The sequence below is a fragment of the Crocodylus siamensis genome, chromosome 12 (assembly GCF_052110815.1).
Source record: "Crocodylus siamensis isolate JL-2025a chromosome 12, ASM5211081v1, whole genome shotgun sequence".
NCBI lineage: Eukaryota > Metazoa > Chordata > Crocodylia > Crocodylidae > Crocodylus > Crocodylus siamensis.
In genome coordinates this window covers 14,596,403-14,610,183 of record NC_143406.1, presented here as the reverse complement: position 1 = coordinate 14,610,183, position 13,781 = coordinate 14,596,403, and the positions used below count along the sequence as shown (strand labels likewise).

The 13,781-nt window shown below is 53.6% G+C and overlaps 1 protein-coding gene across 5 annotated transcripts in view; it reads left to right on the top strand.

Moving 5' to 3' along the window:
- MEGF6 (multiple EGF like domains 6) overlaps positions 1-13,023 on the top strand; it is a 328,842-nt gene extending 315,819 nt beyond the window's left edge. For all 5 annotated transcript variants that reach the window (XM_090024523.1, XM_090024520.1, XM_090024522.1 and 2 more), the window contains 9 exons: positions 349-477; positions 1,814-1,942; positions 3,066-3,194; positions 3,691-3,819; positions 5,240-5,368; positions 8,613-8,741; positions 9,182-9,313; positions 9,737-9,784; positions 11,709-13,023. In XM_090024523.1, the coding sequence (XP_089880649.1) occupies positions 349-477; positions 1,814-1,942; positions 3,066-3,194; positions 3,691-3,819; positions 5,240-5,368; positions 8,613-8,741; positions 9,182-9,313; positions 9,737-9,784; positions 11,709-11,770 (1,016 nt within the window). In that variant the 3' untranslated portion in view covers positions 11,771-13,023. The remainder of the gene's footprint in view (positions 1-348; positions 478-1,813; positions 1,943-3,065; positions 3,195-3,690; positions 3,820-5,239; positions 5,369-8,612; positions 8,742-9,181; positions 9,314-9,736; positions 9,785-11,708) is intronic.
- Positions 13,024-13,781: the final 758 nt, after the last annotated feature.

Below are 13,781 nucleotides of genomic sequence, written 5' to 3'. Positions count from 1 at the left end.
GTCTCGCTTCACATAACCAGGAAACTGCCTTCTCATGGTCTTGTCTCTCTGCATAGGGAAGGAAGTGTGTCGGCTGACACATTTTCCTGATTTATATTTCTTTCCACCAGCACATCAGCTGGGCTCAGCAGCTGGTAGAATAACTCTTGCACTGGCATGTGAATTGGCAGACCACAAGCTCTGCCAGCTGCCTGCAAATGGACCCAAGATTTCTTTACTGGCCTAATGCTTAATAACAAAGGTTGAGAGGCCTGGGCTCGGTGTACATCACTGCTTGCAGCACCTGCTCCCCATGTCAGGGCTTTATTGCTTCCATCCAAGCCTTGGTTTCTTTTTTCCCTTTCCTAGGGTGTTCGCCAGGATGGTACGGCTCCAACTGTGAGAGGCAGTGCCAGTGTAAGAATGGGGGCCACTGCGCAACCACCACTGGGGCCTGTCATTGTCTGGCGGGGTACGTGGGAGCTGACTGCAGCATCAGTGAGTACGCAAGCAAACCTCAGACCCAGCCCTGAACCCTGGCATGAGCCAGGTTCCTGTAGCCTGTGGGTACATCAGCCCTTCACAAAACAGCAGAACTTAGGCTGCAGGGCACCAGCCAAAAACCCCACAGGCAGAGCATCTCTCTTAAGCAGCAAATGGATAGTACAGCACCAAGTATTAGCTACTGCCCAGGTGAAAGTTTTAGCACGAGCAGTGAGCAATTGAAACTCTGGACAGAGGAATCAATAGTGAGTCCATGCCTAGTGCCAAAATACATGGGCCAGTCCTCCTTCACCCGAATCTAACAATGTCACGTGGTTTTGAGCTATTCTAGAATCAGGGTGAAATGAGAATCTGTAGGTTTTAGGCTTTTTCTTATCCTTTCAGTTGTTAAAAGGAGCAGCAGGGCATCCTACAGTCAGCATGCCATAAAGCACTATAATAAACCCATCTCCCCAGCACTGCCAGGTTCACAGCACCAAACACATCTGACAGGAGAGTCATGGGACTCTCCCCCTCCCCATGGGCTGCAGCATGAGTTTTTCTGTTGACATGCACAGGGACAAAGACTGCTTTGCCCATTTTCTTTGTGGAAGGGAATTTCCTTAGATTTCATTGTGCGTGGGTTGTTTCTCTGAACACAGTCATAGCCCTCTTGATGCTTCTTCTGTGAAGGGGAAGAAAAGCATTGCAGAAAGCTCCAGCTGTCACCCGAGTATTGGCTACCAAAGGGAGCAGGAACAGGAACTGGGGTTGAGTTGGAGGAATACAGTGAGAGTTTAAAGATGTTTTGATGCTTTGTCTGGAAAGCCAGGCAGAAATGCTGCCCCTGTGTTTAGCGCTGCACCACCTGTGGCTGCAGGCATGATTTTGTTCTTTCTCTTGTGTTTCACAGGGTTGGTGATATGGAGCCTGCTCCTTTTGAGCATTTATATGCAACCGATTTAACCTGCTGCCTTTATTAAAAACAGAACCTTCCAATCATGTTGTTTGTCCTGTACCATCATTGCTGCTGATGGTGGAAGTGTTAGTGGATCATTTGGCATGTATCTGACAAGTGACCTGTGGTTCTACCTATTGCCTGTCCATTCTGCCACAGCTCAAATGCCTTCCTTCTTCAGTACATGCTGGCTAGATTACTCTTGTTTCTGTTTTTCCACAGTCACCAAAGAGCCTAAGAACTCTTATTCCTTGTCCTACTGCTCTACCCCCAGTTACCATCCCCGCAGGCTTAACCCTAGTCCTCCCTTTCCAGACTGTAGTCCACTTCTAGGCATGCTCTTGCATTAGAGTCACCACCTTGTAAGGCCAGTAGCTGCTCCTCTTCCCGTAGGCTGCCCTGCTGGTCGCTATGGCAAGAACTGTGCGCAGCTCTGCGCCTGTGGACAAGGAGCGACCTGCCATCCTGTGACAGGCACCTGCATTTGTCCAGCAGGAAGAACCGGTCCCAGATGTGAGCAAGGTAATCGCGAGCATCTGTGCTGTTAAATGACATGTATGAGGCACAAGCTGGCTTCTCTGAAGCTCTCCCCATTCATGCAGGATGGGCTGGATCACAGCATGGGTGGATCTAAGATTTTGAAAAGGTGGGGTGCAGTTGGTGGGGTGCATCATCACATATAACACAGCATCCATTTTCTCTGGTTAAAAAAAAATCTAAAAGCTTTACTAATATTCTAGGGTTGCTTGCAGACATAAAAAAACCCAAAAAACAGCGCTTTGCTTTAAACTTGGCACACTTCTGTGCCAAGCCCAGCACGTGCCTAGAAGTGCAACACGTTAGTTGGACCCAGCTTGCTCAACATCTTGGGTACTTTAGTGGGGCTTTTTTGGTGCTTTTATCTGATAGCTGATTGAAGCCCCATAGAAACACCCAGTCTATACAGATGCAGCAGAGCTGAATCAAAGTAACACAGTACCGCACACAGCCTAGAGGTTAGGGCTATATTATGCAGCTTAAGTGAAAAGAAAAAGCCTTCATTGGAATGTGAATTTGCTATCTCATACAGTATTATGAAAGTACAACAAACTAGGCAAAATAATCAAAAGGTTTTTTTCATTAGTTCTGTAGTCATTAGAATTAAATGTACATCTATCTTTCAGATTCATAAGATAAAATTAAGCCTTCTTGAGCATCTTGACAGTACATCTAAGGCTTCACTGAAAATTATTTTTGCACCTGGGTTACTGTTCACCTGATTTAAGTTTTCCATACCTGAGTTAATGTTTCTACCTAGAGTTAAACACAGTCTGCAGGGCTGTGAAATAGGAGTAACATTTTCAGGAGTAGCTAACAGACAGCAGAATAGCAGAAGACGGTATAGCTTGATTAATGGAACCATTCAAAACAATTAAAAATGGTCATCAACCCCTGTGGAATGAAGAGTTTAGAAGAAATCAGATAGATTATAATGAGCCATGAAGTAAATTGTTTCCCTCTGTGCTGCCTGAATAGAAATGCTGCTGCTGCTGCCAGACAGTTGGGTTTAAACATTTGGGTGGACCATGAATGAAAGGTGGTGCAACTGGACCACTCTTCTCCCTTTTGATGGCAATGCCTCTCTTTCCTCTTTTTGCCTTTCCAGCCTGCCAGAAGAACCGGTATGGGGCTGGATGCAAGCAGACGTGCACCTGCCAGGGCAGAGGGATCTGTCATGCAGCTGATGGCTCCTGCCTGTGTGGCCTGGGGCGGACCGGGATGTTTTGTGAACTTGGTAAATGCATGGGGGGTGCTTTCTCAGGCCCTGCTGAATGCCCATCTGGCAGTGGTCAAACCCATCGAGTTTGGATGTGCAGCCAGTGGCTTGTTGTGTGCATCCATATATAAACTATGTACTCCATCTTGCACTGCGTCATGGCATCCCACAGAGTGTGTAAGGGGGGGTAGGGCAGCCAGGGGTCACCTGGTCTGCCAGATGGGTGGGTGTAAGAATCTCATTGATTCCAAAGGTCAAGGTTTGCCTTGAGCCTAGTGCTCATTGAGCTAGTAGGGTGAAAGCCAGCTGGGATCTGTAGCCAGCAGCACACAAAAGAGTGATATGGCAGAATTGCATCCTGCCTCAGTGTGACTAGCCACCCATTACAACTGGGACAGCCTTTGGCATGTAAGCTCAGCAAAGCTCAGGCTCCCACCTCTGGAGCTGAAGCTATCTCCCTCTGCCACACTGTCTGATCTGGCAATGACGCCTCTCTAAAATGTGTCCCCTCCAGAATGCGCCCCAGGGATGTATGGTGCCAATTGCCAGCTGCGCTGTGCCTGCCAGAATAACGGGACTTGCGACTCAGTGACAGGAGCCTGCCACTGCACCAGAGGATACTACGGGCACCTGTGTGAACACAGTGAGTCCACCAAAGCAGCAGGCCATTGGGGGCGGGGGTGCTTTCTAATGACAGGTCTCAGGACCAGACAGATGGGGAAGGTCAGCTTCATATCATGACTGCCAAGCCCACAATGCCGAGGAGTTGCAGGCACCTAGGTTTGTCTGTTAGTGTCCATGGGGTTCATGAAGCAGCTGCTTTGCCTTAGGTGGAGGCCAAAGCCCCAAAGGATCAGCTCATCGCAAAGACTCTCTGCAGTCACTTGGAGAGTTTCACATGGGAGAAGACAGGAAGGGGGGCAGTTCCCCAAAACAGCCTGATGATCTATTTGAACCTGACATTTGCCAACCTAGTCCAGGTAAAATAAAGCTGCACGTTTGTTTTGGGAAGCCTTGGATTCCCCAGGCTGCCTCTCAGTCCGGCTCTCTGTCCACTCTGTCTACACTGCGTCCTGGTGAACTGATAACCTGACCACCTCAGCAACTCATTAAACAAAGCACCTGAAGAAAGCAGCAACATGGTCACTTTTGTGACATTAGGAAAGTTTTATTTCTTTAGTATTCTCAAGTTAGACCTTTTACATGTGGGGTGTGGACGCACATGACAATCAAACCATTTCCGGAGTCAATAATTGGGAAAGGAAAGGAGTGTTTTGGGTGATAGGTTGGTGGACCAACTAACCAGTGGAAGTGGTTAGTGGACCAGTCTGGGATAGATGTAGACAAGATAGATAGATATATTTCAGATACCAGAGTACCGTTCCTCAGGTCTATCCCAACCACACCATTAGTCCCAAAAAAGATGACCCACAAAAATCCTTGCTTCTCATAAATTTCCTGGACAGCTACATCACTCCAACACTGCCAAACCATGGAGTGACTGGGAACTGGCCCATAATTGTCATGGGTCAGAAGGATGTGCCTGCATACCTGTCAAGGGTTTCAAGTAGATCAGTCACATTTTAGGCATGGAAGTGTGATCAGTCTGCTGCCAGGAGCTGGGAGTGAGTAGCCAGTCCAGCATGCTTGCAGAGTTTTCCCAACGTTCCCCAAGGAGGATCTTAACTGGCTGGAGACCAAGAAATTGTCAATTGTCAGCAAGTGCAAGTTTCTGCCCCCTTTCTCACTTCCACAGAGTCCAATAAAGAGCAAATAAAGATTTTTACCAAACTGGGGGGTGGGAAGGAAGAGGGGAGAAGGCCAGCGCTAAGGCAGAGTGAAAGCTTGAGCACCATAACCATTGGTGCAATAACTATAAAAAGACACGGTCTCAAGCCCACCTTGCAGCCCGGTGCTGCACTTCTAACTGCCCAGGTCCAGTGCCTTTTCTTCTTTCCCACAGCTGCCAGGAGGGTTACTGGAAGGGGCTGTCTCTGGGTGCAGCTGCACTGTTGCTTGCTGGGGCTACTGACCCGCTTTCCCACGGGTTTCTTCTGCCCTAGGCTGCCCACCAGGCTTCCATGGTCTCAGCTGCCAGGAGCTGTGCGACTGTCGCAATGGAGCCACGTGTGATCCAGTGACTGGGCGGTGCCTGTGTCCTGCCGGCTTCTACGGTGCCCGCTGCCAGACAGGTAGGGCGCATTCAGCGCTGCCAACCCTGGTAACATCAGTGGACGACATCCGCGGTGCTGGCCGGGGCCGGGCTCCCAGCTCCCGCGGGTCTCTCTGGGCGGGGCGGGGCGGGGCCTCCGCCGGGGGCGGGGCAGCCCCGGAGCGCGGGGCTGCAGCCGTTACCGGGCGCTGGAGACGCCCCTCCCCGCGGGGCAGGGACCCGCATGACCGGTGCCGGCTCGCTCGTTGCTGCCGCCGCTTCCCGGCCCGCAGCGCTGTAAGAGCCGGGGCCCGGGCTGGCGGGGCGGGAGCTGCCGCCGGCGGGGCCCGGGGCCCGCGCTCAGGCCCGCAGCCGGAGCGGGGCGGACGAGGGCGACCCGCGGCGGGCCGGGCCCGGCCTCCCCTCGCCGCCCGCCGCAGGCTCGCGGGGGGCGCGGCCTCTGGGGCAGCGCTGGGCCCTGCAGGAGCGCAGCCCGCCGGGGGCTGGCCCCGGGGAGGGCGCTTGGGCAGGCGGCCTTCCCCGCGTGTCTGCGCTCCTCAGGACGCGGCTGTCCGGCTCCCCCGGGGCCTTGTGGCTGGAGGCCTCCGCGCCCCCTTCTCTGCGGCCCCGGGCTGGGCTTGCGCAGGAGCTGGGACCCCGCTGAGCAGCCGGAGCAGACCCCAAGGGGGACACGCCGCACGGCATGGCTCTTTCCAGACAGCTCCCGTGGCCGCAAGCGTCCCGGTCTCCAGCCCGACGGCTCTGGACTGCAGCCCGGGCGGCTGGAGCAAGGCTCGGGCATGGCGGATACGATGGCCCTTGGCCCGCAGCGGCTGGGCGAAGCAAGAGGAAAAGCCGGGCCCAGGGGATGCCGCCCCTGCACAGAGTCAAACCTGTGCCTGGCAGTGTGGGGCCTTGGCCACGACGCCGGCTGGGCTGTGGCCTTCCCGGGACTGCCCTTGCTGTGGGGCCAGCGCGTGCGCGCAGGGAATGAGTCAAAGGGCTCAGAAGTGGGGCTGAGCCAGCCAGGCCCTGTGGTGTGCGGTGCTGGGCCTCTTGGTGCGGGTGCTGAGGGCCTGGGTTCAGATCCTGGCTTCCCATTTTGCAGGGAGGTGCTGTCCTCTTTCCATGGCGGGGCCTGGGTGCTGCGCCTCAAGGGGCCCACAGCAGCAGGCACTCCCACCTTCCCTGGTATTCTGGTGGTAAGGGTGCTACCTTAGGTGGCAAAGGTTGTGGGTTCAAGCCCTAGCCTGGCTGGAGTGCTCTGGCCCCCTGCTCCTCAGTGGGTCCCTTGTGTGCACAAGGAGGCTGTGGTAGCATCCAGGGGGAAGGCTGGGCTAGGGGCTTTGGCCCTGTGACTGTTGGGGGGAGCAGCAGGGTGTTTATTTTGCACTTCAAATGTCAGGGGATTTCCTGTTTTGGAATCAGGGCCAAAAAAAACCCGGCAGGCCACCAGGTGGTTCAGGACATTTCCAACTGAGCTACAACCTCAAGTCCCCTCCGACTTGCAACTGCGATCACCCCTGAGTTCCAGCTAGAAGGCAAGCGCCGGAGGGGGAAACGGTTGCGTAGTAGATGGCAGCCAGGGGACTCAAGCCAATCAGGGACTTGAACCTGCAGCCCCTGCCACCACTGGCAGTGTCCCGAACCACCCTGCCAAAGGGCCAAGCTGACACAAGGGCCGCCCCACCTCTCTCTTCACCCACCTCGCTCGCTGCTCTGCAGGCAAACAAGCATCCAGTGGAAAAGGGATACGCTGGGGACACCAGCACTTACCCCGCAGCCCCAGGGCTGTGCTCCCCACCCTGCGCGGCCAGCCCCCACCTCCTGCCCTCTACCTGCTGGCCCACAACAAGGGAGCCCCTGGCCGGTCAGCCACCCCCTGCCTGGCCACATGGTCCAGGGCCAGGACCCCCCTGGGGCACGGTGTCTCCACCTCCCTGTCAGCTGCTGCCATGGGCTTCCCCGCAGGGGTGGGATCCTCTCCCCCCGCTGTGGGGGGCGGCAGCTCCTGGTGCTACAACCTGCAGCCACAACCAGCGCCACCAGCGCCCGGCTGGGGGCTACCAGAGGGGCTAGCCCGGCCACGGCCGCCCTGCACGCCCCCCGCCGTGTCCGGGGCAGACAGTGCCGCAGGGGGGCGAGTCCTGCACAGTCACGGCACCATCCCGGCGCGGAGGAGGGCCGGAGCCCCCGCCCAGCCCCGCGCAGGGTTTGCCTTGCCCCGCTCCAGCCCCCCCCGCCGGGAGCCTGCGCACCCCCGTCGCCTCCCGGGGAGGGGGCGAGGGGCGGCGGGCCGCGTGCTCCCGCCCCCCGGCCGAGCCCCCGGCTCAGGCCCCGCCCCCGGGGCAGCAGGACCTCGCTCCTTGCCCCCCCGCCCCCGGGGCAGCAGGACCTCGCTCTGGGCCTGCCCCGCCCGCACCGGCTGCCCGGGCCCGGCCGGGCTGCGGGGCGCGGGGATCACTCCGCCCGGGGCGATCCGACGCCCGGCCGGGGCCGCCCGAGGGCAGCGAGCTCCGCCCCCCCGCGCCGGCCGGGGGAGGGGGCGGGCAGCCCGGGGGCAGGCGCGGGGCGGAGCCTCCCCGCCCGCCGGCAGCCTCGGTCTGCTGCCCCGGGGGCGGGGCCCGGCCTGTGCGCGGGGCTGGGGCCGCGCGGGCTCGGCCGGGGGCTGCTCTGAGACTGCCTGGCTGAAAAGCAGGCACGCTGGGTTGTTTCATGGTGCTCTGTGATTAAGCTGCGCATCTGCTCAGCCCCTACCCGCTGCCAAGCCACTGGGCTGCCCGTGTTCAGGTAGCCCACGACTGCCAGGCAGCTGTGGCCCAGGAACGGGCACCCTGAATCCTGAGGGCTAGTTACCTGCCTCCCGTGCCAGCGGGCCTTCAGAGCAATTCGAGAGCTGTTTTCAGCTCTTTGGTGCCAGCTGAATTTTAGACGTGTGGCACCAAAATAATAGACCTGAACCAAGCAGTTAGTTCTGCGTTTCCCCTCGTTGTGCTCTTCTGAATCGCAGACTGCACCTCACAGCCTCATCTCCAAAGGGAGCACAGAGGGTCGGGCCTGTTTCCCCGCCCCGCCAGCCAACCCTTCCACCACTTGAGGCCAACTTTTCCTGCACCGGTTGGCAGCTGAGTCCTGCTCTGTAGTTGCTATGGCTTTCCTCCAAGGGGAGCTGTCCCAGCCGCATGTCTGACAGCATCCCACCTTTCTGGTGACATGATCGCTAACAGGAAGCACAGAGCTTGGCATCCTTGGCACACCCTAACCCTCTTCTTTTATGACTGCAGGTTGTGAAGCAGGGAAATATGGGGAGGGATGCCAGAGAACATGTGACTGTGAAGGCAGTGTGCCATGCGATCCAGCCACTGGGCGCTGCCTGTGTCCTCCTGGAAAAACTGGGCCCAAATGTGACTTGGGTGAGTGACAACCTGGATGGGGTTGGGATGGTCATGCCCCATGGCTTGGGCTTGCAGGTGTTCTCGTGGGGTGCAGCACTGCTTAGTGCTAAACCCCCATGCTGTCTGCTGTCAGAAAACATGTCTACTCTATGCTGGTTGGCACTCGGAGTCAGGGAGCCACATCCAAGACAGGCATGGGAGGGGGAAGGATGGGTGCTGAAGTGCTCTCATAGCCTCTGGGGCAAGCTCTGTACATTGGTGTTCAGATTGGGAGCAGCTGCTGTGTTCCTTGTTCTGAGAGATTTACAAAAAAAAGGGGCTGCAAGCTTGCAGGGTCTCTTGTCATGTTCATGTCCTGCCTGGCCAGTAGTGATGCAGTTGTGCGTAAAGCCCCGTGAATGTGCTGAAACAATCTGAGGTCCTGCAAAGACTCTTAACAGCTTTTCTTGCTTCCCTAGACTGTCGCACAAATAAGTATGGCCCAGACTGCATCATGACCTGCGACTGTGCCACACTCAACTCTCTTTGCAAAGCCCAGAATGGCCAATGCCTTTGTATGAACGGGTACATTGGCCCCACCTGCCGAGAAGGTAACTGGCTGCTGAACAAGAAGGTGGGGCTAAGATGGGACTGGTGGGGGCTAGTGCTCTTGATGTACAGCAGTAAATGCCTACACGGACACATTGCCTCAGTCATATTGTCTGAGTGCTGGTCTCTCTGTTGGCGTTTGCAGAACTGACACCATTTACCAAATACTAATGTAGACACAGGCTAGCATAGGCAGTCCCTGAGGTTTCCCAAACTGTTACCATCCTCACTGTGCCTAATGGTGGGGCATTTCACTGCAGAAAGGGTTAGTGTGTCTAAAGGGCCAGTGGCTATTAGTGAAAACAAGCCTCTGTATTAAGTTTCTCCCAAGTCTGACTCAGCCTCAGGGGACAAAGTCAGCACAAAACTAACACAGTGATACTGCTGTAGAATAAAGAGTGTCCTCCTCGTGGGGTTTTTTGCAGGTGGCCCCCCTCGTCTTCCAGCTCCTCAGCACTCAGACATGGAGTCAGGTCAGTAATGTTTCTTCCCTGGAGCTTTGAACTAATGCTAATCCACTTCCCATCACAACTGAGGCACCTGGGTCCTGCAGACCCGTGGGGTCTGAGTGGAATTTAACCCCCAACTCATTGCAGGAATCCAGACAGTAGACAAGGCCTTTTATGCTTTATGTTCATTGCTTTAATGAAAGTGTAACAGCCCACACACCCAGCTCAGAGGCCACCAACCTAACTTCTAGGGCAGATACCCAAGGCACAGCCACAACCAGATCCTAATGCACAATGCCAACCTGAAGAGCAGAGACCAAAGCCTCTAGGCAACTGAGTCAGCCTGCTCCCAGCTGCCTTTCCTCAGGGCCTCTTGTTGCTTCCTCGTGTGAGCTACACAGTAGCAAAGCTGCAGGAGGAGGTGCGAGAATCTGCTGTGCCCATATGAGAGGCGGTATGCTATTCTGTAGCCAGCCATTGACAACACTAGCCACGGGTGGGGAATTCAAACAACCCCCCAGACCCAAGCCAAGTCCCAGCAGTTCTGCTCTTCTCTGATCCTTGACTCTTTCTGCCCCATTACACAATGGCAAATTTCAAGAGGAAGGGAAGGCAGCAGCCCAGCAGCTAGGGGCTAGGGTTTCACTCTGCTGTGGGAGAGATCCCGGGGTTGGAGGAGCACTTTGACTGTGACCATTGAAGACGTACCTCAGCTGGGAGCATGCCCTGCCTTCAGGGCAGAGGCTGGTGCCCCATCCTGTTCATGCAGAAAGCAGGGCATATAGCACCTTAGAGAGGCACAAGCTTCCAAATGCTTCCACATTAAAAAGGTCTTGGCTAAGGATAGCCACAGGGAGTGACAGAGGCAAACTTAAAACCCATGACTCCAGTATAAAGGAACAAGCACCACAAACCTGAGACCAGAAGCAGAAGCTGTTGCCTGAAGCTTCTCTTCTGGACACCTTGAAGTTTCATCTCCTCACTGCACCAAGCCAGTCTCCCAAGTGGACATGGAGAACAGGAGGGCCAAATTTTGCCCTGCTTCCCTCATAGCTTAGGGGTTTGGTTGCTTCATTTCAATGCTATCGGGAATCAGTTATTGCTGAATGGAGTGGGCAGGGATTTGGTGCCCAGCACTGCCATGCTTCTTGGAACGATGTGGGACAGGGAAGGACTGCCTGTACAGAGGGTCTTGGAGGTTTCCCAGGCCTGATGCACCCTCCGGCAGTGAAGAGAGTACAGAACCTGTCTCCATGGCACAGACACCAGCTCCAGTGCTCTTACCGGAGACTGCCATGATGCGTGTCCTAATGCTGCTGTATTCCTTCCGGCTGCTGTATTCCTTCAGGGGCCTTGACACTGAAATTAAGTCACTTTATGAACCATTTTTCCCCCATGGAACCTGAGAAGTTTGAAAGAATCAGCCCTCGTACACATGCAAATGCCACTTGAACCATTCAGCAATTAACAGGATGTAATCCCAATACTCATGTGTGGTAGAGCCCCCTATCCCATCCCTGGGCATTGGCTGCTACTTAATTTAGGCAGCACTTTAATTTTTCTTCTTTTCTGGACTTCGCTTTAAGGCAAGAGTATCAACTACATCTGGCTCTATGGGCTGGATGAGTGGAGTGGGACCAGTGTGCAAACTGGAGGAGGCCAGGGGACCCCCCTTCCTCTCCCCAGCATCCAGCAGCTGTTCCAGTGAATCTGGGACCTGCAGTGTGTGCATCATGGATCCCAGAGCAGCACAAAGGCCGCCCATGAGGCACAGTCCAACTGGAGCCAGTGTGCTACATGTGGCATTGCTCTGGGACATGCATCCAGTGTGGGGCCCCCACTGCATGTGGCTGTCCTAGAGCTAGCTACTTCCCATCCTAGTTCATCATGTATTTTAACCAGTACTTTCAGGTTTGAAGATGTAATGTTGTTTTTTCTTGCCTTCTAGGGGTACCCCACAGAACACCATACCATTCCCTCCATGGCATGTTCCAGCGTGTGCATCATTAGGCTACATTGCCCAAAGCCATAAGGAAAACCATCACAGAGGAGTGAGTCACAAGTTGGCTAAGTGAGCCACTAGCCTATGTTGAAGACTTCCTTACCAGTTAACATTTAACTACAGAGTATTTTACAACAGAATTATGGATCTGTTACTTTTAAAAAGCAAGCTTGAAGATGTCTGTCCCTACCAAGCGCAACTTAAATCTTTGCTACAAGAAGGGAACATATCTTTAAAAAAAGCCTGTAAAAACCCACAGGGCTGGAAACAGATGAAACAGAGTTTTCATCTTTGGTAGCACACAATGCTCACAGGCTTCTGGACACATTTTGTTACATTTTATGATGTCCAAGCTGCAGCAGTGCAGACACGGTTGCTTAATCCACTTGGCTAGAGGACTCCTGTGGCTCATCTTGTAATTGTTTTTATACTATTGTTTACCTGCTATTGTAGTCAATAATACATATTTATGTAAAGATATTTATGGGAAGATGTACAAATATGACTTCATGCTTGATAGCTAACTTGCCCTTGCTCTCTGGTGGCCAAATAGAGCATGGAGAAGATGTACTTCACCACTTGAGTTCTGGACTTACGATCCATTTTTCCACTTTAATTTACTGTTGGCCACTGGAACATGGCCACTGTTACACATGGGCCTATACTAAATAAATGCAACATCAGTCATAACACTTGCTAGTGAATTGTGGCACGTACTGCAATTGTCACTCGCAGGTGAGGGGTCCTTTGAGGGCTGTGTGAACTGCAAGTTAAACTCCTGAGCCCTGTCTTGTGTGCAACTGCTCCTCTTGGCATCACAGGGTTCCAAGAGACACCGTCCTGTTTGTGAGTATGAACCTGTAACAGTGGGTTGTAGTAGGTAAGCTAGAGAGAGACTCATTGTTATGTCTTCTTTTATCAAATGAGCAAATCATCATTCAGTATATAACCTGGTGTAGATACACTGCTAAACCCTGATCACATTTAAAAGGTAATCAAAAGTTTACAGAAGGCAATTTTGCATTCTAAGCCACTGCACAAATTTACTACTGTACATTGTCCCTCTCGACTCCTTGGCACGAGAAAATTACATTTTAGGAGAGAGATTAACTTTGATACTTATTTGATGAAGAGTGTATGTAATTCCTATGTGTACTCTTGGAAATTGATGGATTCCAAGTGCACAATGTGGCAGTATTATGTCAGAAATACCACAAAGTGGTATCTGGCCTGGATTCTAATAAAAATTGAAGGGAAAATGGCTACTTTTCTCAATACATTCAGGATCTCCATGTGGCCAGGAACAAGTTGCATGTCTGAGCTGAATGTACGAGGAGTACCTAAAAAGCAATGCTCAATCTTTTGCTATGCAGCACATTTTACATCATGTCTATCACGCCACAGTTCATATCGACTGAGCCCTGAGTGGGTTCAATCAGCCTAAGCCCCAAAATGCACTCTCCCATGGGAATTTCAGGCAGAAACAAGTCAAGGCATATTCCTGAACAGCACGACTGCATCCATGTATTGCCTCTACAACCTGCTTTCATGCAGGGAACAGCCATGCTCTAAACTCACCCCGCATCACTTCCCTGGGGAGACAGGCCCCATGGAAAGAGGACAATTCTAGTTCCTGTTGCAGTGCAGAGCATGGTGGGTGCTGAGGTCTGTAGAGTGCTATCCTGGCACTGGAGTTCTCCAAGAGATACTGTGGTCCATCTTGGGCTAGAGGTCAGAAAGACCAAGATGCCTTCTGCACTACTAGAAGAGCCACCCAGGTACTTACTAGCCACATGCCCTGGCAGCAGCCTGCTGTCCATTAAAATACAAGCCCACTCACCAGCGGCTAGAAAACCTGGGGAGCTCTTCTCCCAAGTGCCATTTGCTATGATCCCCTTCTTCTTTAAATCCACCCATTATCTTGCTGCTGGGGTGACCCTCTGGCTGCTCCCTGGGGCTGGAATGCTGAAAGGGCTGAAAGAATTGAGCGAAGAGCTACACATTTATGACAGAATCATA